Source organism: Erythranthe guttata, chromosome 9, assembly GCF_056151865.1.
Source record: "Erythranthe guttata isolate IM_541 chromosome 9, IM_541, whole genome shotgun sequence".
NCBI classification, from domain to species: Eukaryota; Viridiplantae; Streptophyta; class Magnoliopsida; order Lamiales; family Phrymaceae; genus Erythranthe; species Erythranthe guttata.
Window position 1 is genome coordinate 12,753,940 of NC_142541.1, and position 21,826 is coordinate 12,775,765.

The window sequence follows — 21,826 nt, forward strand, 5'->3', positions numbered from 1 at the left end:
ATTAAATGAATTAATTCAATTATTTATTAAATTTATATTTTATATCATTTTTTATACAAATATTACTAGTGTATAGAAATATTAGTACAATGAATGAGATTTGAACTTACCATCATTCATTGATTGAAGTTCTTGTCAAACTTATATGTAAAGTTAAAGAACTCATTCTTTTCAACATAAGAAACATTTTTCATCGATTTGAATCATTTATCTTATTTGAAGGCAATAGATTAGAACTTAGTGTTATCACAATCCGCATTCGATTTATTTTATGTAATAGTTTATACTATGGAGTACATACATAAAATTTATATATTATCGTATATTAAGTACAAAAATAGTCAATTTATATGTATTTAACTAGTCCTTAAGTTTTATCAATAATGATTAATACATATTAGTTTTATAAATCCGATTCGACCTTGATATAAATCAAAAGCCGAAAATAATATATAAAACTAAACTATAAAAATCGAGTTTCAATTAAGTTTCGGTTTTACGATTTCAGTTGTAGTATATAAATATGAATTTATAATCGTAAAACTCTATAGTATTTGAGTTTGAAGACCAAATATCGGCTCACATGGCCAATTGCCAGTGATAAACACCGGGTGGGTCTTCTGCTGTCACGTGTTCTTTTTTTTATTTTTTCTAAAACCGCTAAAGGTAAATCCTAACGTGGAATCTATTATAAAATACAAAAAAGAGACACATGACAGCAGAAGACCCACCCGGTGTTTATCACCGGGTGTAGGGTGGAACAAATCGTAATTATAACTACAAGGACCACTCTACACACTTGCAAGCTCTTTAGGCAACTCGTCAATAAAGGGACAAAACGTAGTGAGTCACTCACCTCATCACCAATTCCTCAATACCACACAAATTCAGTACCCACAAAGAGTAAAGGAAGAGCATGCAAGGGCATTTTCGTCAATTCATCCAACTGGCGCCTAAATAACATTTCCCTTCCTCGTTACACCTTTCGCCAGAGAAAAGCCCTAACTGAGTGGAAACCCCCGCCGTCGCCGCCGCCGCCGCTGCTTAACGTTATCTCTCCCACCGTCTTAAATGGCGGCCGCAGCTCCAACCCCCACCTCCTCCTTAGTCTCGAAGCCCCACTCTTTCGCCAATTTGCCGAAGCTTCATTCCAAGTTCACCCTCCCATTCCCTCGCAATCCCCAGAAGCCGAACGCCGCCGCCGCCGCCATCTCCCACCGCCGGAATCTCCAAATCTCAAATGTGATATCTTCCCCCAACAAAAAAATCCAGCGCGAGGAGACGTTCGTTTCCCGATTTGCCCCCGACGAGCCACGGAAGGGCAGCGACGTCTTAGTGGAGGCGCTCGAACGGGAAGGCGTCACCAACGTGTTCGCCTACCCTGGAGGCGCGTCGATGGAGATCCACCAAGCCCTCACGCGCTCCAGTACCATCCGCAACGTGTTGCCCCGTCACGAGCAGGGTGGTATCTTCGCCGCCGAGGGCTACGCACGCGCCTCCGGCCTCCCCGGCGTGTGCATTGCCACATCCGGCCCCGGAGCCACCAATCTGGTCTCCGGCCTTGCCGATGCTCTGCTCGACAGCATTCCGCTCGTGGCAATCACAGGCCAAGTCCCCCGCCGCATGATAGGCACTGATGCCTTTCAAGAAACCCCAATTGTTGAGGTAACCAGGTCGATTACGAAGCATAATTATCTCGTTTTAGACGTCGAAGATATTCCCCGAATCGTCAAAGAAGCCTTCTTTCTGGCACGGTCGGGCCGACCCGGCCCGGTTTTGATTGACATTCCTAAAGATGTTCAACAGCAAATGGTGGTTCCAAACTGGGATCAGCCAATGAGATTAGGTAGTTATTTGTCTAGGTTGCCTAGGCCTCCTAGTGGAGTGCTGTTAGAACAAATTGTTAGGTTGATATCCGAGTCGAAAAAACCGGTTCTTTATGTCGGCGGTGGGTGTTTGAATTCGAGCAAGGAGTTGAAGAGGTTTGTGGAGCTCACTGGAATTCCTGTAGCGAGCACACTTATGGGCCTCGGTTCTTATCCTTGCTCGGATGAAGAAATCTCGTTGCAAATGCTGGGAATGCATGGAACTGTCTGTGCAAACTATTCAGTTGACAAGAGCGATTTATTGCTCGCCTTTGGGGTGAGATTTGACGACCGTGTGACAGGGAAGTTGGAGGCATTTGCCAGCCGAGCAAAGATTGTGCACATCGATATCGATTCTGCTGAAATTGGGAAGAACAAGCAGCCACATGTATCCATCTGTGCTGACATCAAATTAGCCCTGGATGGTTTGAACTCGATATTGGAAGATAGAAGCAACGGGGGCAAAATCAGCCTCGACTTCTCGGCATGGAGGCGAGAGCTAAAAGAGCAGAAGACGAATTTCCCGTTGACTTTCAAGACATTTGGAGATGCCATTCCTCCACAGTATGCAATTCAGGTTCTTGATGAACTGACAGGTGGCAATGCAATTATCAGCACCGGTGTAGGGCAGCACCAAATGTGGTCGGCACAATTCTACAAGTACAATAAGCCAAGGCAGTGGCTGACTTCGAGCGGTTTAGGTGCGATGGGCTTTGGACTACCTGCCGCCATCGGAGCAGCTGTAGCAAGACCAGATGCAGTTGTGGTTGACATTGATGGTGATGGGAGTTTCATAATGAACGTGCAGGAGTTAGCCACTGTTCGTGTGGAGAATCTGCCTGTTAAAATCATGATTTTGAATAACCAGCATTTGGGTATGGTGATTCAGTGGGAGGACCGGTTCTACAAGGCGAACCGGGCCCACACTTTTCTCGGGAACCCTTCTGACGAGTCGGAGATTTTTCCTAATATGTTGAAATTTGCCGAGGCTTGTGGTATACCTGCAGCTCGTGTGACGAAGAAGGATGATCTTAGGGCGGCTATACAAAAGATGTTGGATACACCTGGCCCGTATCTATTGGATGTGATAGTACCGCATCAAGAGCATGTCTTGCCTATGATTCCGAGTGGGGGTGCCTTTAAAGATGTGATCACTGAAGGTGATGGAAGAACTAAGTACTGATGTGAAAAACGGCAAGGCAGGATTTTCGTTGTCGAAGTTAGGTTTCAGCTAAACAAGTTTTGGGCTGTAAGTTAGTTTGCGTCTCGTGTTTTTGATAGTTTGCAAGGTTTAATTGTGTTATTTTTTTTTCGTTTTGTAGTTATTGGTATCTCTAAAGAATACCTTTGGTACGAATATCACCTTATGTTGAATGTTATAATAAAAGTTGATGTTGGTGATTCTTGGCTGGATTCATGTCTTTGAAATTTGAAATAGCTATGTCGTTACATTTATGCATTTTGCTGTATCTAGAGTATGAAAAGCATGATATGCAGAACATTTTTGTTTATATTTAAAGGATGAGCTACAAAAGATTACATCTGAGCAGGGATTAGTGAAAGTTCAGGTTAGAAATAGGTTTGATGAAATAGGTGGACGAAGATTTGACGAGACAATCTTGTATCTTGAGTAATTTAGGTACTCCATTTCTCAAACCGAATTAATTTCGACTGTATAAACAGTTAAATATACGATTGAGTAATATGAATCGTTTTTGGCAGAGTTTAGTAAAACACATTGAGATTCAAATGTCGTTCTGATACATCTAAGAAGCAGGGGGCTTTATACCTTTAGCCCCATTCTAATAATACAAATGCAAATTTCTCAAAGTATCAAGAAATCAGCTATGTTCGGCCCAGGTAACTGTGCTTCTCGGCATTTTAATTTTTATTTAGTTTTTAATCAAGAAAGAAGAATCTTATTCCTCTCATCAAGATTCTGTTTTTATTTTATGCAGAAAATGAGAATGCTGCCTTGAACAAGTGAGATTATCCATTTCAGTTTGATTCTTTAAACCCGATATAAACTTCTATATTCTTACAGGTTTACAGAAAAAAAACCCCTTCACTCATTCTATGCAGTTGAAGATGCTGACATGTCGAACGACTTCTTTCTCACCAAAAGGCACGTAACCTTTGAAGACTGAGCATTCGTATTATCAATACTGCACATCACAAAATCCGGCCTATGCAGAGCAAGATTCAACTGATCCTCCCCCACAACCAAAGCAGTAGCATCGAGCAATACATGCCACGAGTTTCGATGCGCCTCCGAAACCCAATGCATCGAATAGCGGGTCCCACTCACCTCAACTGGATAAGAGAACAAACCCTTTGGAGTATGCTTACATTTCCTCCTAAAATAATGGCTCAGTTGCGAACCCTTTATCCTCAAATCCAACCAAGACTCGGGAGCTAAAATCACCCTCGATTCTTTATAGCTCGCAAACTCTCTCACACAATCATATTCTTCACCGACACTTGTCAAATAATAGTTCCCTTTAAAAAAAGGGTAGCTCTCTCCGACCAACATCATCGCATCTTTATAACTCTGCGTGAAAAGGACAAGATATTCATCGTCTTGTAATCCGCAGTGTTTCAGGACTTTATTTCGAGCTTGGATTTCGGGTATCGAAATGAAGCTGCCTATGAATGATGATTTTTTGGTGAGGATGTTAAGTAATCTCGACGGCTCGAGATGTGTGTTTTCAAGATCGGGGTGGGTGGTTCCAAAAGAAGGGGTGGTGAACGAGCCTCGAGGCGATTTTCTAGTTTTTTCGATGTCGGTTATCATTTGAGGGTCTGTGAGACTTTCTTTTACGCAGAGATCGTACAAATCGGTCTTTTCGCCTCCTTCTATGAGGGCGTTTGAGTACTCTGGGTATTTGGCTACTACGTACTGTTCTACGTATTGCATTTCGGCTGGAGTTATGGGGCCCGACCATCTTAGGTCTAGTCCGTGGAGTGTCGATATGGCTTCGGCTACTATATGAGCTGGAATTACCCTCGGGGCTTTCTGTCAATTGAAGAGAACAGAAATAGTAATCAGTTTATGGTAAAAAAATAAAAATTTTACCCAAGATCACTTTTTTTTCGGGTAGAAGGGGTAATAAAATGTTTGGTCTTACCTTAAAAACCATGCTGCTTGGTCTGCCGTTTTCAGTCGGTGATTTTGCCGATGAGCTGAAAAGGGTTTTTCTCAGATCTTCTTCTTTAGTTATCTGATTCAATAAACAGACACGAATACTGTCGGATATGTTTTCTCTCAAGAATCGTTATGTTTTTTCTATGACTATTTTCAGAAAGGATCTTATTTTCTTACCTTGATTCCTTGGGACAGGATCTCGTGTTTCTCTTTGTTCTTTTCCATGATCGTCACTAATCTTTCGTCACCGCCCATAAACAGAATCAAAGAGGAGAATATACCTTTCTTGAAGTTTGGGAGATGAAACCAAGGCAAATTAAATCAAATGACAAGAAAGAAGGTACGTTGGCTAGATTCTTTGCTATACACTACTTGTTATGTGTCGATCGATAAACCAGGTTGCGAACGAAAGTCAATAGGTGAAAGAAAACCAATAGAACAAACAAATAAGTTTTTCGTTTGGTCGAGTGCCAACAAAGTGTTGCTATTTCTCAATATCAACGACAACAACAACGATGTATTATTTAAACAATATCATTATTTCTGCACATAATCATTTGCATTATTTAGTTAAGAGAAACCTAAATGAGTGGACTGTGATTATAAAATTCTCTATGTTAAGTTTGAACAACGACCTCAAACGCGGTTTATCGACAAGAGGGGCTTCCGGAATTCTGTAATAGGTCTGTCAAGTAAAATATGCAGCAAAAGAAAGTGACATGTATGTTTAATTTAAGATTAGATGTTGTCATTTGGATTTAAATATATGTAGCAGAAAGGGACTGATGAAAGGAGATGACTAATTGAGGATGGTGCAATATTTATTTTATTGGGTAAATCACACCTACACCCCTGAAGTATGTTAAAATACCTTAAGGTCCCTGTAGTATCGGTAATTATAACCACCCCTAAAAAAATGTTAGAAACCCTCACTGAATAATGCATTGGATAAGTTATTTTATATGGGCTACGGGGTGACATGGTTCTCCTAACATTTCTTAAATCTTGATTATTTTATATAAGATTTATAAATTTTCGTCTATGGTAGCATTAACGGCCCCGTGGGAAACTACCATAGTGCATATCGATCCCCAGAAAATGAAATCTTGGCTCTGGTAATTGTTTTAGGGGTGTGTCTGTAATTACCAATACTATAGGGACCTTAATTTTTATTTTAGTATAACTCAGGGGTGTAGCTGTAATTTACCATATTTTAATTATAAGAAATAAATAGTAGTACCAAACAAGCAGGAATATTTCAAGCATATTTGATTGTCCAAGTGTGAAAAGTATTAGAAAATGACTTCTTTCTGCTATTCTTTATGAATAAGAAAGTACACCTTATTACATCATGAGAAATTACATGCGACAAAACTTGAATATTGTTCAAATAGAAACATGAGTTGTTGAAAATATATATGATGATGTCATTAAAATAAAATGATGAAACGGCGATCAATGGCGAAGCTAGAATTTTATCGCTGGAGGCAATTATACATTTATTCAAATAGAAACATTAGTTATTGAAAATTTATATGGTGATGTCATTAATATAAAATGATGACACGATGACCAGTGGCGAAATCAGAATTTTATCACCGGGGACCGAAATATACATTAAAAAATAATATAGAAAGATTAATGACAACATAGTAGAATATTTTTCAATTGTGAGTGGAGTCGCCCCCGGTTTCGAGCCACAATTCGTAACTTTTTTATCCAACTTGTTACATTTATTTATTATTCTTTGTTTTCTTTAATTAAAAATAATTAATTTTATTTTTAAAATAAAACTAAATTGTTAAAAACTATAGGAGTACAATAAAAAATAATAAATTATATATACATATATAGTGGTAAAGAAAATTAAAATTTGAGGTGGGGCCACAGACCCCGGCCCTTCACTGGCTTCCCTCTAACGACGAGAACTTGAGTCGGTTTGATGTACGTGTGTGTGATTATAATCAGTATTTATAGTGTAGAATTACCCGATGTGTTCGATAATTTGTTCGACCATCTTAATAAAAGTTGGAACTTTTAATTTGTTCGTGGTTCTAACTTTTGCACCGAGTCAACTCAAGAGGCTTAAACTCAGTTAGATCTTTGCCCCTTCACTTAAACTAAATTTTGGATAACCATATTTTGAAATTCAAACCATGAAAAACATACATCTCTCTCGTAGGTTCTCGTCATGGATTTCATCCCATTTGGGTGGTTCTTTTTTTTTTTTTTTTTTTTTTTTTTGTGAGTTTCGAGTTGCATATAACTTTCTCATACGAACGCCGACTATACTGATTCAAATTGCATCAAAAAAACAACAAATAGACCATATAGTTTTTGTATTATTCGATTTCCAAACTTATCAAATACAATAACAAAATAAATTACGCGTATGCAACACTAAAACAATCGATTACAATTTACACCGAATCAATTTGCATCGAAAAGCAAACAATATAAATATCTACTTGTTGAAGTGGTATAAATATTCGGTTATTTAACATAACAATGATCTCAATATATAAACAAACATCTTCGAAAAGCATCGCCCCACCCGGAAGATAGTGGCCAAAGGCCAAATCCTGGACGTTCATCATAAAACTCCCATCACCATCAATGTCTACTACGATAGCATCTAGTCTTGCAACATACGCAGCTCCAAATGCTGTCGTAGTATACATTGATGGTGATGGGAGTTTCATAATGAACGTCCAGGATTTGGCCTACGGATAATTAACCTTCCAATTAGATCAAAGTTATGCTAAACAACCAGCATTAATTACACATCATGCCACTGTACCTCTTTATCATCGACCCCCATAAACCGATGGATGCTTGTGCAGAAGTAGAAACGTAAAAAAAGAAAAAAAATCGTTTTTTTTTTTTTTTGAGAAAACCAAGCATATAAGAAGGTAGGGTCGAACAACCTAAGCGTGCTTGTTATATATATATATATATATATATATATATATATATATATATATATATATATATATATATATATATATATATATATATATATATATATATAGTAAGAGAAAACGGAAGCGTGAAATGGGGAAACGCGGTTCTACATTGACAAATAGGCAGGTTCCTGGAAAATTCAAATTCCAGCAGCTGTATGAGAATCGAAACTCAGACCAAGAGAACGAGTCATCGATGCTCTAAACTTTGTTATCAAATATCAACTCCCATTATTTTATAGATACTCCTCAATTTTCCTTTTCAACTACTTTTTTTTTTTCCCCATGAATTGACTTGGCCCTTATTAATTTTATTTTCTTAAAAAAAAAAACCAATCGACCCGGGATTTTTCGAGTTTCACAAAATTACCGACTTACATATTATCGAGTCATCTGACCCAAGTTCGAACCCCAAATTGCCAACGCTTAATGAGCAATCTTGAAACGAATTCACAGAGAAAAGCAAGCCAACAAGACCATAACCAAATAGAATACCTACGTTTCACGAAATCACTAAGCAAAACATTATATTATAATCATTAACATCCCAAATCAAATTTTAATCATTGTGCCATAATCTTCTTTCCGGGATTCGAAGAAATACAGAAAGTGAGAAGAGACGCAAAGAGAAACAGAGACAAAGATAACTCCTTGTACTTCACAACTCTTCTCCAGCTCCAAAAACTCCCCTCACTACTCGTTTCACTCTTCGGTTTTTTACCTTCACCGTCTCGAGCAGTTGTACTCTGCGCATTAGTACCAGTACCTTGAGTTTGTCTCTGAGTACGTCGTACACTCTGAGTTTTAACGGTATACGTAGTCTGCTTCGATGCTTTTATTTCCAGTTTCGAGTTATAAGCACTTCTCTTACCCTTGTCCGAGAGCACACACCACGCTTCAGACATAATCTTGAACGCTCCATCTGCCCCAACTGCCCGGTTTTTATCGGGGTGGAGAGAGAGAGCCATTCTTTTGTACTGCTTCTTCAGTGTTTGTTCATCGGCAAAACGATCTAAGCCAAAGATCCCGTAATAGTCTGAGTGCCCGTTTATTTTATTTTCGTGGGCGACGTAAACATCAATAATTGCAAGGAATTGAGACAGGCCGTCGAGCTTGGGGAACATTCTTTGAGCCTTCGACGCGAATTTCTTGGCTCCTTTTATGTCGCCTCTTATTAACTTCTTCTCGGCGATTGCTTTCGCCCTGAAAGCTTCGTCTTTATTACACTCCATGCTCGAACGATATCAGATTTGTCAACCTAGAAAAACAAAAGATTTATGTGGTTTTCGATGAACATGTACTCCCGATGCACACTAAGTAAGAAAATTATTAAATAGTCTTGAGTTGTGGGGGGCGTCCTTATTTGATCAAATTACCCCTTTGTGTTTTTTCATCTTTTATTTCTCGTGTCGTTAATCGATCATTAATGTTGGGGTAAAATTGGAAAAAAAAAATAATTATGCCTTGAAACTCGAAAGTAACACTACCGTTGGATGAACTGCATTGCGGATATTGACCATAAAAAAAAAAATAAGACGGCAGGTACAGCTAGACTGTGAATAGCCAACCATTGTACTGTAAAAAAATTGGTTAGGTTCGATCTATAGTCATTTGATTAGGACCTCCTAAAACGATCTACTAAATTCATCGAGTTGTTCCAAACGATCAAAACGGGGAAAAAGATTACACGGCTAAATCGACACTTGAAAAGAAACGGAGGGAGTATCGATTACTGAATGAGATGATAAGCAATGGTGTAGGGCACACAATTTCCTATGAACAAATTACCAAGTTCTAAACTTGAATGGCACTTTCGAAATTTTATCAGATTCTGAATCAAGCACCTACAGCCTATTATGAACTCAAACAAATTACAAAAAATAAATGCAAAAACATTAATAAAAATCATATAAAAAAAAAAAAAAAAAAAAAAGATGATCTTTATACAAATTAAACATGAGACAGCGCATCGGCGAAGCTATACACACAGAAATTGACTGTAAAAATACATACCCATGAATTATTACCTGATTTAAAGCATTAGGTTATCCTCCCAAGCTGCGTTTGATTGGGATTGGGATTGGGATTGGGATTGGGGAAGAAGAATTGGAATAATTTAAATTGAAAACGTTTGGTAGAGAGTTGTGCGAAATATGAAGCAGGATTTCTTGTGTGGAGGGTTAAAACTTAAAACCCTCATCGAGGTTTTAATTTTAGGGGTCTTAAGATATAAGTCCCTGGTGACAAACCGTATTAGAACTAAATGACAAGTCTAATTAAAATTTGTTTCACATCCTTTATTAAATTTATTCCAAAAATGCCCATCTATTTACAAATTCAAAATTACAGTAAATTATAAATATATTATGATGAATTATGGTATTATTTAACATTTTTTTTATTTTGCATCTACCGTTTTTTTAATTTTCGTGGAACACATTTTTTTTCATATTTTTTCATTATATAAAAATCTATTTTTCCCCTTTTCTACATAAAATTAAAAATTATGGTTTTTTTTTTTTCTTTTTGTTTTTCATTTTTCGCATTTTTTCAGTATATAAAATCTATTTTTATTCCCCTATTTTTCTAGATAAATTGAAAATTATGATTTAAAAAAAAAAAAATTGCCGTAGACATCTACAGAAATCTGTAGAAACCGTAGTAATCCGTAGTAGACCATAGACATCTTGAAACCCTAACTCATTTCAGAAACCCTAGCCATCAGACACCATAGACACCCATAGACACTCATAGGCATCTGTAGACATCTAAATCGAAAAAACTTGAATTTCCCCCACCAAACCCTAGATCCGCTCCACCACGAAAATCCTAACTCCATCTTTGAACCCTAGCCGCCAACAAACCATGTAGACAACCATAGACACCCACAAAAATCCATAGTCATCCAAAAATAAAACCCTAGATCTACAACCACCATAATCATAGCCGCTAAAAATAAAAACCTAGATTTACAAAACCGTCAACATAGCCGCCACCACCAGCCCCCTTCATTGCGACCACCACCACCACCTGTAACCGCCTCCATAACTATCTCCACCGTACCCGCAACCTCCATGGCCGCCGCCATAACAAACCCCACCGAATACGCACCGCCTCTATATACGCACCCCCTCTATAGCCGTCGTCGCCTCTTGTCTCCATAAACCTCCCCTTAACGCCGCCTCCAACGCCGCAATGTTGCGCCATAGCCATCGCGTGAGAAGTGATGGAGAGGGAGATTGACAGAAATTAAAGAGAGACGAGAGAGGGAGAGAAAGAAGAGAAAGGGAGAACGTGAGAGACGAGAACGAGCGAGAGAGGGAGAACAGGAGAGGGGAAGAACGAGAGAGAAGAGGGAAGAAAATAAGAAAAATAGATCTGGGAGAAAACGTGTAGAATTTATGGATTTATGAATTTAAGTTGAGGGCAAATTTGGGATAAAAAAAAGGTAAAGGATGTAGGTCATATTTATTTTGGTAAAAAGGATTTAGTTAAGAAAAAAATATTAGGCTTGTATTCCATATCTAATTATGTTTCCAACTAGGGACCTCTAGCATATTAACCCTTAATTTTATTAGGGTTCTCCAATTTTCTAAATTAAGACAAGATTATTGTAATTCTTGTAAGAACTTATTTGTTATTACAAATAAGTCCATTAATTGATAATTATTCATAAAAGGGTTCCAGATAAAAATATATTTATAAAAAAGTTCACACATTGTCTAGAGTTTTGTAAAAGGTTAAAATAGTCCATCATATTTTAATTTTGAGCATTTAATTTAATATAACATCAATTTGACCCCAAATTTTACAAATTATTCAATTTTGATCAAAAACTCAATTTTGAGTACAATTTCGCCCGTCACTGCCGTTGACCGTCGGTCTCCGGCGTTGATTTTTTTTTCTTCCTGATTTTTCAGCCAGTCTCCGGTGTTAACTTTTTCGATTTCTTTTTTGTCGCCGCTGACCGGCGTTGACTTTTTTTTTTTCTTTAACATTTTTTTACCCCGTTTAAACAGCAATGTTGCTGTGGTTGACGGTCATATTAACTATATTAATGTCAAACACAATAATTTTAACTATACTACAGTTCGCAGTAATTATAGATATATTAATCTCTAGCACTATAATATTAACACAACAAAAATCATTATTATTATGTAATAGAGTAATATTAATATGCTGGTCGTTCAACAAAGGTAAACATAATAAAAAGCTTAAAGAATTAATATTGATGTGTTTGACAGTAATATTACTGTTGTCCATAGTAATATTACCGTCAATCACGGTAATATTATTGTGTTTACAGTAATATTACTATAGTAGACAGTAATTTTATTACGTTAACCCGTCAACAACTCAATCAAAACAAAAAGGCCAACAAAAAATAATATTGATGTGGTTGACACTAATATTATTCCGTTTACAGTGTTTTTACCGTCAACAACAATAATATAATTACGTTGACTTGTCAACAAATCAAAAAAAAAAAAGAGCCAAAAAATAATAATATTGTCGCTGACTGTAATTGTACTGGCACTTGGACCGATCGTGCGGTTTTTTTTTTTTTTTATTAAGTTATACGTAAACAATAAAATAAAAGAAAGATTTAAATGATTAAATTTGTTGTAGTCTAGTTGGTTAAGTTACTCAACCCGCACCTGAGCGATCCGGGAAGCCGCAACAACGGGATAATAAATTATTTTTGCCCGCGATAAATGCAACAAATCAAAATAACTAAATAAGTGTTAGAGTATGAAATTCGTCTTAGTCTTGTTGGTCAGGATACTCGAATTTTGCCCATCAAACCCGGGTTTGAGTATGGGAATAACGCATTATATTTAAAAAAAATTATTAATTGTTTGGGCGCTCAAACTGGGCGCGAAAATGAGATTTAGGCGCCGAAATCGGGCGCGGAAAACTCAAATGGGCGCCCGATTTGAGCGTGAATCAGGCGTTTACGCGCCCAGTTTGGGCGTTAAAATTATTTTTCAGCGCCCATATTGGTCGTGAGCTACGTTTTTTCGATTTATAAAACAAAAACGAACAAATTTTAGGTCATTGGGTTGTGTATCTCGATTCTCATCCGATGTACTCATTTTTTTTGTAAATCGCTACAATAAGATGGGTTCGGGACGAGTTTTACTAGGAAAGTTTGAGAAAATATATTTCTAGAGAGAGAAAGAACGGTAAAGAGTGAATTATTTTAAACCCGTATTTGTAAAAATTGCTACTGCAAATATCACATGCACAAAAACCCATTTTTTATAAAAAGTTCTTCAATTTTTAAGATTTTTTTTTTTTTTGAATTATGCATATGTAGGGATATCTTATATATAAAAGAAATATATTTTCAACTAAAACCTAGACCAAAATTTAGGGGCGATTTTGTAAATTAATAAATCTCTTATTTAAGAACATTTAATATTTAAATGGTAATATTTTCCTATCATTTTGAGTAGTGGTATAATTCCACTCCACTCTAATTACCATGTTTCTATTTTTTTTCCCTATTATTTTGTGTAGTGGTAATATTTTTCTATTACCGTGTTTCTAATTTTTTTTGGATCTTCCTTCTCCACTCTAACCACCGACTAACTCATCATAGATTTTTTTTTTTGAGTAAATTCAAGCCCATTACAAGGAGAAGTAGGGGAGGGGGGACATCATAGAAGTTAGAACACCATGATCTCAACCCCATTACCAAGTTTAGTCTATTAAAACTCATGGAGAACTCCACCAAAAAACACAATTTTCTTGTAAAATTTCTTAGAAGTCATATCATATAATTAAGCTTGTTCCCAGTCTATGCTTTAGTTTTGGAAAAATAGCCATGTCTTGGGGGTCAATGATATGTACCTTAGTTGTCACTAGGTCAAATCATGTATGATATTTGCTTCAAAAGATAGTGAGTGAATGCACATGGCCTAAAGCAATAACTGAGCATGTTCGAGATTCCTGTAAATTGGCTAACACAGAAGATTCTATGAGATTGTATTTGACTGTAATGGTATGTGCATTGGGAGAAATGAAGATGTCCTTCATTTATTTGTGACAAGTCCAAGAACATAGTTATGAAGTTTTCTTCAATCAACAACAAGAGCTCAAACAATAATGATCCAGCAGATCATGAGCCGGAATAACTACGACGACTTATTTACTAAGTTTTACCTAAAAATCACTTTTGAAAAGCATATTTAGATTATTGACCTGCGTAGATTATCCGAACCTGATCCTTTGTACACATCAGGGGGAATTAACTTGAGGGAAAGTACCGTGTAGGTACTCAGTATCCAAAAGATACCATGGCATCATATTGTAGTCTTTTTCCTTTGTGTGAGGTTTATTTTTCCCACGGGGTTTTCGTTATTCGCCAATGTTTTAACAAGGCAACATATGTTGATATTTGAAATGATTGTGCATTGTACTTTTTTTCTTAATAGAGATTATTTTTCCAATTGGATTTTATAACTCGAAAGGTTTTGACGAGGCAAAACGAAAAACACAATAGTGGTTTGATAGGAATTCCCAAGGGAGAGTGTTGTAAATAATCTAGAATATAGGGTTTCTTAATTTAACCAACTTTGAGGATTTTCTCAACCTCTCACTAGTGTAAACTTCCCACATCTTAGTTTCATGATGGGTGAAGGAAATAACTTCCATGGAACATCCATTTGTAACTTCTCCTTGTAACTTTCGGTGATTTATACATATATTAATGAAAAAAACTTCATACCCATCTAAAAAAATTTTAAAAAAAATGGCCGTATACACATCATGGGGAGTACCATATAGGTACTCAATATCCAAAAGATACTCTGACGTCATGTTGTACTTTTTTTCCTTCGTCCGAGGTTTATTTTTCGGAGTTTTCGTTACTCGCCGAGTTAGAACACCATGAGAACAATCTTTTTCGAAATTTTACATAAAAAAAAACATAATCCAAAAGAGAATTCTACAAGTTGCAATAACTAAAAGTCGGATCGGAAATCGAAATTTCCAGTAATTTTATATATCGTTCTGATTTTGTTCCAAATAAATTCGAGAAATTGAAAAGGGGAACTTTGAATATCGGAATGAAAGATACAATTCCAATTAGGATATTATTGGATTGGAATTGGCGGAAATTCAAAAATTTCATTCCGACTTCCACCGCTAATGCCAATACATGTAGGGTCACATACCTCAAGCCTTGAAGATGATTCAACCGATTGAAAGTACTCCTCCACCAACTCATTTTAACCAATTCCATCCCAAATATGATTATAAGTTACAACTTCAACTTGCAAACATTAAAAAATGAAATAAAAAATACAACTAATTCATGAATCTACCAATGAGTCAACAATATAGTGATATAGTGACATTTCATAAATCAAACTTCAAACCAAAGGAAATCCTAAACATCCCTTCTTCCTCACTCAAGAAAAAATCCGAACCCACCAATATATATATATATATATATATATATATATATATATATATATATATATATATATATATACACACGTATATATACAGATACATGAGTTATCACCAAAAAAACTATATATCAAAAGAAAGTTCTATGATGAGAATGACATGGTAACTGTAGTGGTGCAGAAGGATCAAGAATGCCACCACAAGTATCGTATTGCCAATCTTCCGCCTCCCACAAAACTCTGTTGCTCTCACCAAATTCGCGTCTTAAGCAGATTCTGCGTCAAAAGTATCGACAAAATAGAATGAAATTCACAAAAAAGAAGCTAATCCCACTTCTTGTTTTCATTTTATTCGGTGCTTCAATCTTCAGATTTCTCAATATAAGTATGATCAGAAGCACTATTAATTCTCCCATCCACCACCTCGATTGTTCTTCTTCGTCTTCTTCGGTCTGTGCACAGAATATCCAAGATCAAGATCCCTCCGAAAGCAACCGCCCAACAGATAAGGAAATGCAGTTTCTCTTGGAATTCTTCCGCAGCACGGTCCCCTGCAATCTGCTCGTTTTCGGACACGAGTACAAGTACTCGAGTTTAGCATCACTCAACCATGGTGGGACCACCCTCTTCATCGAGGACATTCTACAAAAAACGACCACAATAAAAATCGCCATTAACAATAATAATACGCGAGTTCGCAGAATCACGTACAACACATTAGCATCCAACGCTTACCAGCTGCTCAGAGAAGCGAGGGAGAATCCTGACTGCCGGCCGAGTTTGTCTTCTGATGATGACTTGGCGAAGTGCCAGCTGGTGCTGACAAACCTGCCTCGGGAAGTGTACGGTACGGTGTGGGATATGGTGGTGGTGGACGGGCCAAGTGGGGCCCGGCCCGATTCACCTGGTAGGATGGGCTCCATCTACACGGCGGGCGTTTTGGCAAGAAGGGGAAACACGAGCCATGTTATAGTGCACGATGTTGATCGGACGGTGGAGAAGTGGTACTCGTGGGAGTACTTGTGCGAGGAGAATCTTGTCGCTTCCAAAGGCAGATTCTGGCATTTTCGGATACCTGGAGCAACTAATAACACAACCACGTTTTGCACAACGTAGAATATATGATCTGTCTATAGATATAGCCCACAACGCGTAGTCTCGTAGAATTGTATTCGAAAATAAGTTTGAATTTATTAAATAAAGAAAGAAAGATGAGAGAAATCAAACTGTAAAAAAGTAATCAGATGAAAGACAGTTCTAATACCATAGTTGACTTGAGTCGATCGTAACACAGGGAAAACGATGCGCCAACGGAGGTAAAATAAAATTGTAGCAGCTAATACGAAATTTGAGTTTTAAACAAAGTCTAGAAGGATTACATAAAGAGAACAAACATTAACGGATATGTGCAATGAATCCCGTTTATAGTCGACGAATAATTTTCCATGTAGCAAAGCTGGGGACTATCGATTGCGCCACTCCCTATCTCAAGCCAGCATGCCCGTTGTTTCAACTGCAAAATCACAAAGTCATGTAAATTAAATCCGCAGCTTTTACCGAGTGAAATCGAAGACCACAAGTCAAACTTAAGCGAGTTGCTTGACGATAAAAAAGAAGGAAACAATAGAAGGGCACACGTTCAAGAAAAAACGTATTATATCGACATGTTTTGAAAACAATGGATATTAAAAGTTTCCATTTCATCACGTTTTTATGAACTGTATTTATAAGAGAGAGAGAGAGAGAGAGAGAGAGAGAGAGAGAGAGAGAGAGAGAGAGAGAGAGAGAGAGAGAGAGAGAGAGAGAGAGAGAGAGAGAGAGAGAGAGAGAGAGAGAGAGAGAGAGAGAAAAGGCGCAATTAAGCCATATATTTGGCGTTGCAGCACTAAACGACATTCTTTACTATCTCATCTTCATTAGCGCTATTTCCTTACGTCTCAGTAAAATCCGATTCAGTCTGTAAAATAGCTTGACATGCACGCAACTAACTATATGGCATGTTTTAGCCATCAAGCTTTCTACTTTCGGTACGAAAAAAATTAAGAAAACAAGCGCCAACGGGATAAAATAAATATATACATAAAAACCCTACACAATATCCAGACTCCGAAACACGTGTCACAAATATAAACTCGCATAATATAAAAACCATAAAAGAAAGAAACAAAAGCACGTAAAAAACACACGTTAACCTCAACAAACTCATTCTCCTGAATTGTGCCCTTAAATTAGTTACAAAGTTCCAGCTAATCATTGTTCAACATACAATCGAAACCATTTAATTTAATCTACACGTTTATTTGGTTATAATTACAACTACTTGCAAAAGCAACTTAAAGTGCTGGCAAACAAATTTTACGGCTCAAGAAACTAGAATCATGATTCGATTTTGTCGGGATTTCTCCACGTGCCTTCATTACGTATGTTAACGAACTTCGTCTCAATCTAAGAGACTAAAACAAAATCTCTTGGACTTGTGCCGAGAGAAGAAAACAAAATTCCTAATCCCGACACGCATTCATTTCGTAATCGGGAGATTGAAACATTTTTATTGAATCCGAATATTCCCAAATACATCTATCTAATTTTATCATGCTAATTACTCGTAATACACATAAATCCTTCCCATTTTGTATAAAGAAGCCGAATTGTAAATAGAAAAGCCCTAGAATTAATTAGAATCAAGTAAAAATCCAATCTTTAAGATACGGAAACGAAGAAGAGAGAATGTAACGGCAGAATTACCCTTGTCCGTCGAGGTTTCCCTGACCACTGCCGCCGCCGCCGCCGCTGCCGTACGACCCATCCTCCGCGGCGGAGGTTTGCCACACGGACTGCCACGCAAGAGAGGGCTGCCCATAAACACCCGGATCCACCCCAGGCACGGCGGGTCTACCCATCATCGGATGCCCCATAGGCGGGTAGTAGTAGGGCACGCCCGTAACCCCGGCGGCGCCCACCACCGGCGCCCCGACAATCCCGCCTAGGGCGGCGGCCTCGTCCTTCAGCTCGTCCCTGGGGACGATGTCGACGAGGAAATCGAATATGTCGGTCCGCGTGATGGCGGCGGCGATGTCGTTCTTCTGGAGGGTGCGGCGCTTGTTCTCCTCGGCGTGGAGCCACGACCGGATCGTGAGCTCGAGGATGAAGAGCTCGCACGCCTTCGCGAAGAGGATCGGCGCCTCCGCCGATATCATACGCACGTCCTCGTCGGCCTTCATGATCTTCTTGATGCGGGCCAGCGGGAGCTGGTGGTTCTTGAAATCGTTCGCCTGCTCGATCTCCTGCCGCTGGTAGTTCCAGAACATCTGGAGCTGCTGCTGCTGCTGCTGGAGGAGCTGCTGGTACGGCGGGTACGCCGCCGCCTGCGGCGGCGGAGCCGCCGCCGCGCCTTGGGGCTGGTTGTTTTGTTGTTCCATCGTTTTTTTGCTGAAAGATGAAAATTGGAGAAGACGAGAGAGCGTGAATATTTATGGGGAATGGTATGAACACAATGTACAATTCCCAGAGGGTAAGGTACAAGTCAGTGATGCGAGGGTGGAGTGGCGATAGTGTTTTAGGGAGGGTGGGGAGAGGAAATTGATATGGTGTGGTGAGGGTACAGATAAATTCGGTAATTTGGGCCAATGGTAATTGTCCTATCTGTTTCTCTTGATTCTGATTGGATAAGTTTTGTGGAGCAGCCCCTCTCCCTTCTTAGTGTGAGGGCGACAGATTGATGTTGACATTTACATGGGTTGAAAATTGGACTATAATTTTCTAATTAAGTCGATTTTAAATCTTAATTTTTTTCAATTTTGGAATAACTTTTTATACTAAATTCGAAATAAATTTGACTTTTGGGAAAATTTCATTTTATTTCACAATTGGATATTTACAAAATTAAAGTTACTATGTATTTTTTATATTAAAGGTTGATATAAGAAAAAAATATATGAATCATTCTTGTGCCGGTTTTAATTTAAAATTTACCGGATTTAGAGCAAGATTTCATTCCAAATCGAAGCTTTTCGAATTTTTACAACACTTTGTAATTTGTAATTAGTTTTTTCAATTTTAAAAAACATATTATTTTTTTTCCCAAAACTGGTAACTTGGATACGATCCATTCGATTTTCACTCCGCGTATACCTTGACTTCAAACACGAGAGGTTATTGAAAGGGCAGCCCTTTCTAATTCTATTTTATGTTTGATAGTTGATAGTTGATACCATTTCAACGCGAACATATAAAATGACTTGTCAACTTCTATTTATTTTATTTTCATCTATGATGTAGACACGCCATGGCCGGCTCGGGCCGATTCCGGGTCGGTTCACGGTTCACTTTTTCCGGAACCGGCCCGTAATATGCACGGTTCGGCGGGCCCGCCGGTTCAATCCGGTTCCGGGTTGGCCTGGAAAATTATATTTATTTATGTTTTAAAAAAAATACTTAATGGATAAATAAATTAAAATAATTACTTTTAAGGGGTAATGCCAAATAGGGTCATGACAAGCGCACTTAATTAAAAGAGGGATATCCAATTTTTTTGTCTTTCAAATAAATCCAACCCATCCAAACTTATTTGCAAATAAGGAAAATCCTTTCATATATACGAAAATTACCCCCAATTCATTGAAACCCAATTCAACTACATTCATGATTTACACCCTAATTTAGTCCAATTTCATCAATTAACCAATTTTAACCCTAATTTCAATTTTGACCCCAATTTTAACCCTAATTCTTATCAATTCAACCCATTATGCTCTAACTTCCTTAATATTACACATTGACCCCGGATTTAAACAAATATATCACATTAACCCCCTAAATTTTTTTTTCAGAAAATATTTTTTTTTCAAAAATGTTTTTTTTCCGGCCAGATTCCGGCGTTGACCGCCGGTCTCCGGCGTTGACTTTTTTTTCTTTTTTTTTTATAATTTTGTTTTTTCTTAATTTTTTTTTAATTAATATTACTGTCTTGGCTGCTAAATTACTGTCTCTGGCAGTTATTTAACTGCCGGAGACAGTATTAATTGACTTTTTTTTTTCTTCAAAAATATTTTAATTAATATTACTGTATCTTGCTAAATTACTGTCTCCAGCAGTTATTTAACTGTTGGAGACAGTGATTTAACTGTTAATTGACTTTTTTATTCTTAAAAAAAATATTTTTAATTAATATTACTGTATTCGTTTGCTAAATTACTGTCTCCAGCAGTAATTTAACTGTTAATTGACTTTTTTTTATTTTTTTTCATAAAAAGAAATATTAATTAATAGTACTGCCTTAGATGTTAAATTACTGTCTTCAACAGTAATTTAACTGTCTTAGACAATAATATTAATAATATTACTGTTCGGAAAAATAATATTCATAATATTACTGTTCGGAAAAATAATATTCATAATATTACTGTTCGGAAAAATAATATTCATAATATTATTGTCCCAAACAGTAATATTACTGTATGAGACAGTAATTTAGTAGCTAAAACAGTAATATTAATTAAAATATTTTTTTCTTCTAAGAAAAAAAATTCAAAAAAATTCAAAAAAAAAAAAAAGTCAACGCCGGAATCTGGCCGGAATCTGAATATTTCAGAAAAAAATTATTTTCTGAAAAAAAAAAGTTTTGGGGGTTAATGTGATATATTTGTTTAAATACGGGATCAATGTGTAATATTAAGGAAGTTAGAGCATAATGGGTGGAATTGATAAGAATTATATTATTGAGGGTATTTTAGACTAAAGACATGGGGATGAGCTTAATTGAGAGACTGTTTTTTTTGTGGACCAAAATGCATTTAAGTCCCATGTGATGGGCCTTTTTGCCATTCGCCCAACTTTTAAATAGGAAAAAAACAAAAGAAAATAAATAAAAGGACTTTAACTTAATTTTATAGGAAAAAATGGGATGTGAGGGTATTTATAAGAATAAATTAAGGGGGGGAAAAATTCAAAAAATAGCAAATAACGGCCGGTTCACCGGGTCGGTTCACTGGGCCGGTTCACCAGGCCGGTTCACCGGCCGTTATTTGCTATTTTTTTTTTGAATTTTTTTTTCTTTCCTTTTTTTTTCTTAAATCCGGGTGAACCACCGGGCCGGCCCGTCAGTTCACGGTTCACCAATTCATAGAATCGGGCCCGTCCCAAGGATGACAGGCCGGTTCGGGCCGGTCCCAAAACCGGCCTATGGCCGTGTCTACTATGATGCATTCTCTATATATAAGAGAAATGTTTTTGTCACAAATTCCTACTATGTATGTATTTTTGGTTAAATATTTGGGGATGCCGGCGATGGTGGGTCGCACAAAAAAAATTATTTAGTTGTCTTCTAGATGGAGTATGGGCCAAAATTGAAGATGGGCGAAAAACAACTATCGAAAGCGGGGAATGAGACACTTATTAAAGCCGTTCTACAATCTATCGGCTCCTTCGATCCTA

At 37.4% G+C, this 21,826-nt stretch overlaps 5 protein-coding genes and 1 long non-coding RNA gene across 8 annotated transcripts; 3 read left to right on the plus strand and 3 right to left on the minus strand.

The window, feature by feature from the left end:
• Nucleotides 1–802: 802 nt before the first annotated feature.
• Nucleotides 803–3,268, plus strand: LOC105974068 (acetolactate synthase 2, chloroplastic). The gene has a single exon (XM_012999120.2). The coding sequence runs from the start codon at nt 1,072–1,074 to the stop codon at nt 3,046–3,048; it is 1,977 nt and encodes a 658-aa protein (XP_012854574.2). The 5' UTR covers nt 803–1,071; the 3' UTR covers nt 3,049–3,268.
• A 671-nt stretch (nt 3,269–3,939) lies between these two features.
• Nucleotides 3,940–5,506, minus strand: LOC105974069 (uncharacterized). Its single transcript, XM_012999121.2, has 3 exons — nt 5,188–5,506; nt 4,994–5,086; nt 3,940–4,881 (listed from the first exon to the last, which is right to left on the minus strand). The coding sequence occupies exons 1-3, from the start codon at nt 5,263–5,265 to the stop codon at nt 3,940–3,942; spliced, it is 1,113 nt and encodes a 370-aa protein (XP_012854575.2). The 5' UTR covers nt 5,266–5,506.
• Nucleotides 4,781–5,563, plus strand: LOC148768129 (uncharacterized). The gene is made up of 2 exons (XR_016033459.1): nt 4,781–4,920; nt 5,272–5,563. It is a non-coding gene; the product is annotated as an uncharacterized LOC148768129 (long non-coding RNA).
• A 2,889-nt stretch (nt 5,564–8,452) lies between these two features.
• On the minus strand, nt 8,453–10,182 carry LOC105974027 (uncharacterized). Of its 2 annotated transcripts, none has more exons than XM_012999066.2 (2): nt 10,001–10,182; nt 8,453–9,231 (listed from the first exon to the last, which is right to left on the minus strand). In XM_012999066.2, the coding sequence occupies exon 2, from the start codon at nt 9,203–9,205 to the stop codon at nt 8,537–8,539; it is 669 nt and encodes a 222-aa protein (XP_012854520.1). In that variant the 5' UTR covers nt 9,206–9,231; nt 10,001–10,182; the 3' UTR covers nt 8,453–8,536. The 2 variants fall into 2 exon arrangements, with proteins under 2 accessions (XP_012854520.1, XP_012854522.1); XM_012999068.2 differs by having other exon boundaries at nt 9,987–10,182.
• A 5,303-nt stretch (nt 10,183–15,485) lies between these two features.
• On the plus strand, nt 15,486–16,662 carry LOC105973992 (glucuronoxylan 4-O-methyltransferase-like protein (DUF579)). Its single transcript, XM_012999036.2, has one exon. The coding sequence runs from the start codon at nt 15,587–15,589 to the stop codon at nt 16,508–16,510; it is 924 nt and encodes a 307-aa protein (XP_012854490.1). The 5' UTR covers nt 15,486–15,586; the 3' UTR covers nt 16,511–16,662.
• On the minus strand, nt 16,561–18,961 carry LOC105974085 (nuclear transcription factor Y subunit C-1). 2 transcript variants are annotated; one of them, XM_012999144.2, is made up of 2 exons: nt 18,140–18,961; nt 16,561–16,907 (listed from the first exon to the last, which is right to left on the minus strand). In XM_012999144.2, exons 1-2 carry the CDS (start codon nt 18,811–18,813, stop codon nt 16,904–16,906), a joined length of 678 nt encoding a protein of 225 aa, XP_012854598.2. In that variant the 5' UTR covers nt 18,814–18,961; the 3' UTR covers nt 16,561–16,903. The 2 variants fall into 2 exon arrangements, with proteins under 2 accessions (XP_012854598.2, XP_088679047.1); XM_088822921.1 differs by lacking the exon at nt 16,561–16,907 and having other exon boundaries at nt 18,136–18,855.
• Between the last annotated feature and the right edge of the window lie 2,865 nt (nt 18,962–21,826).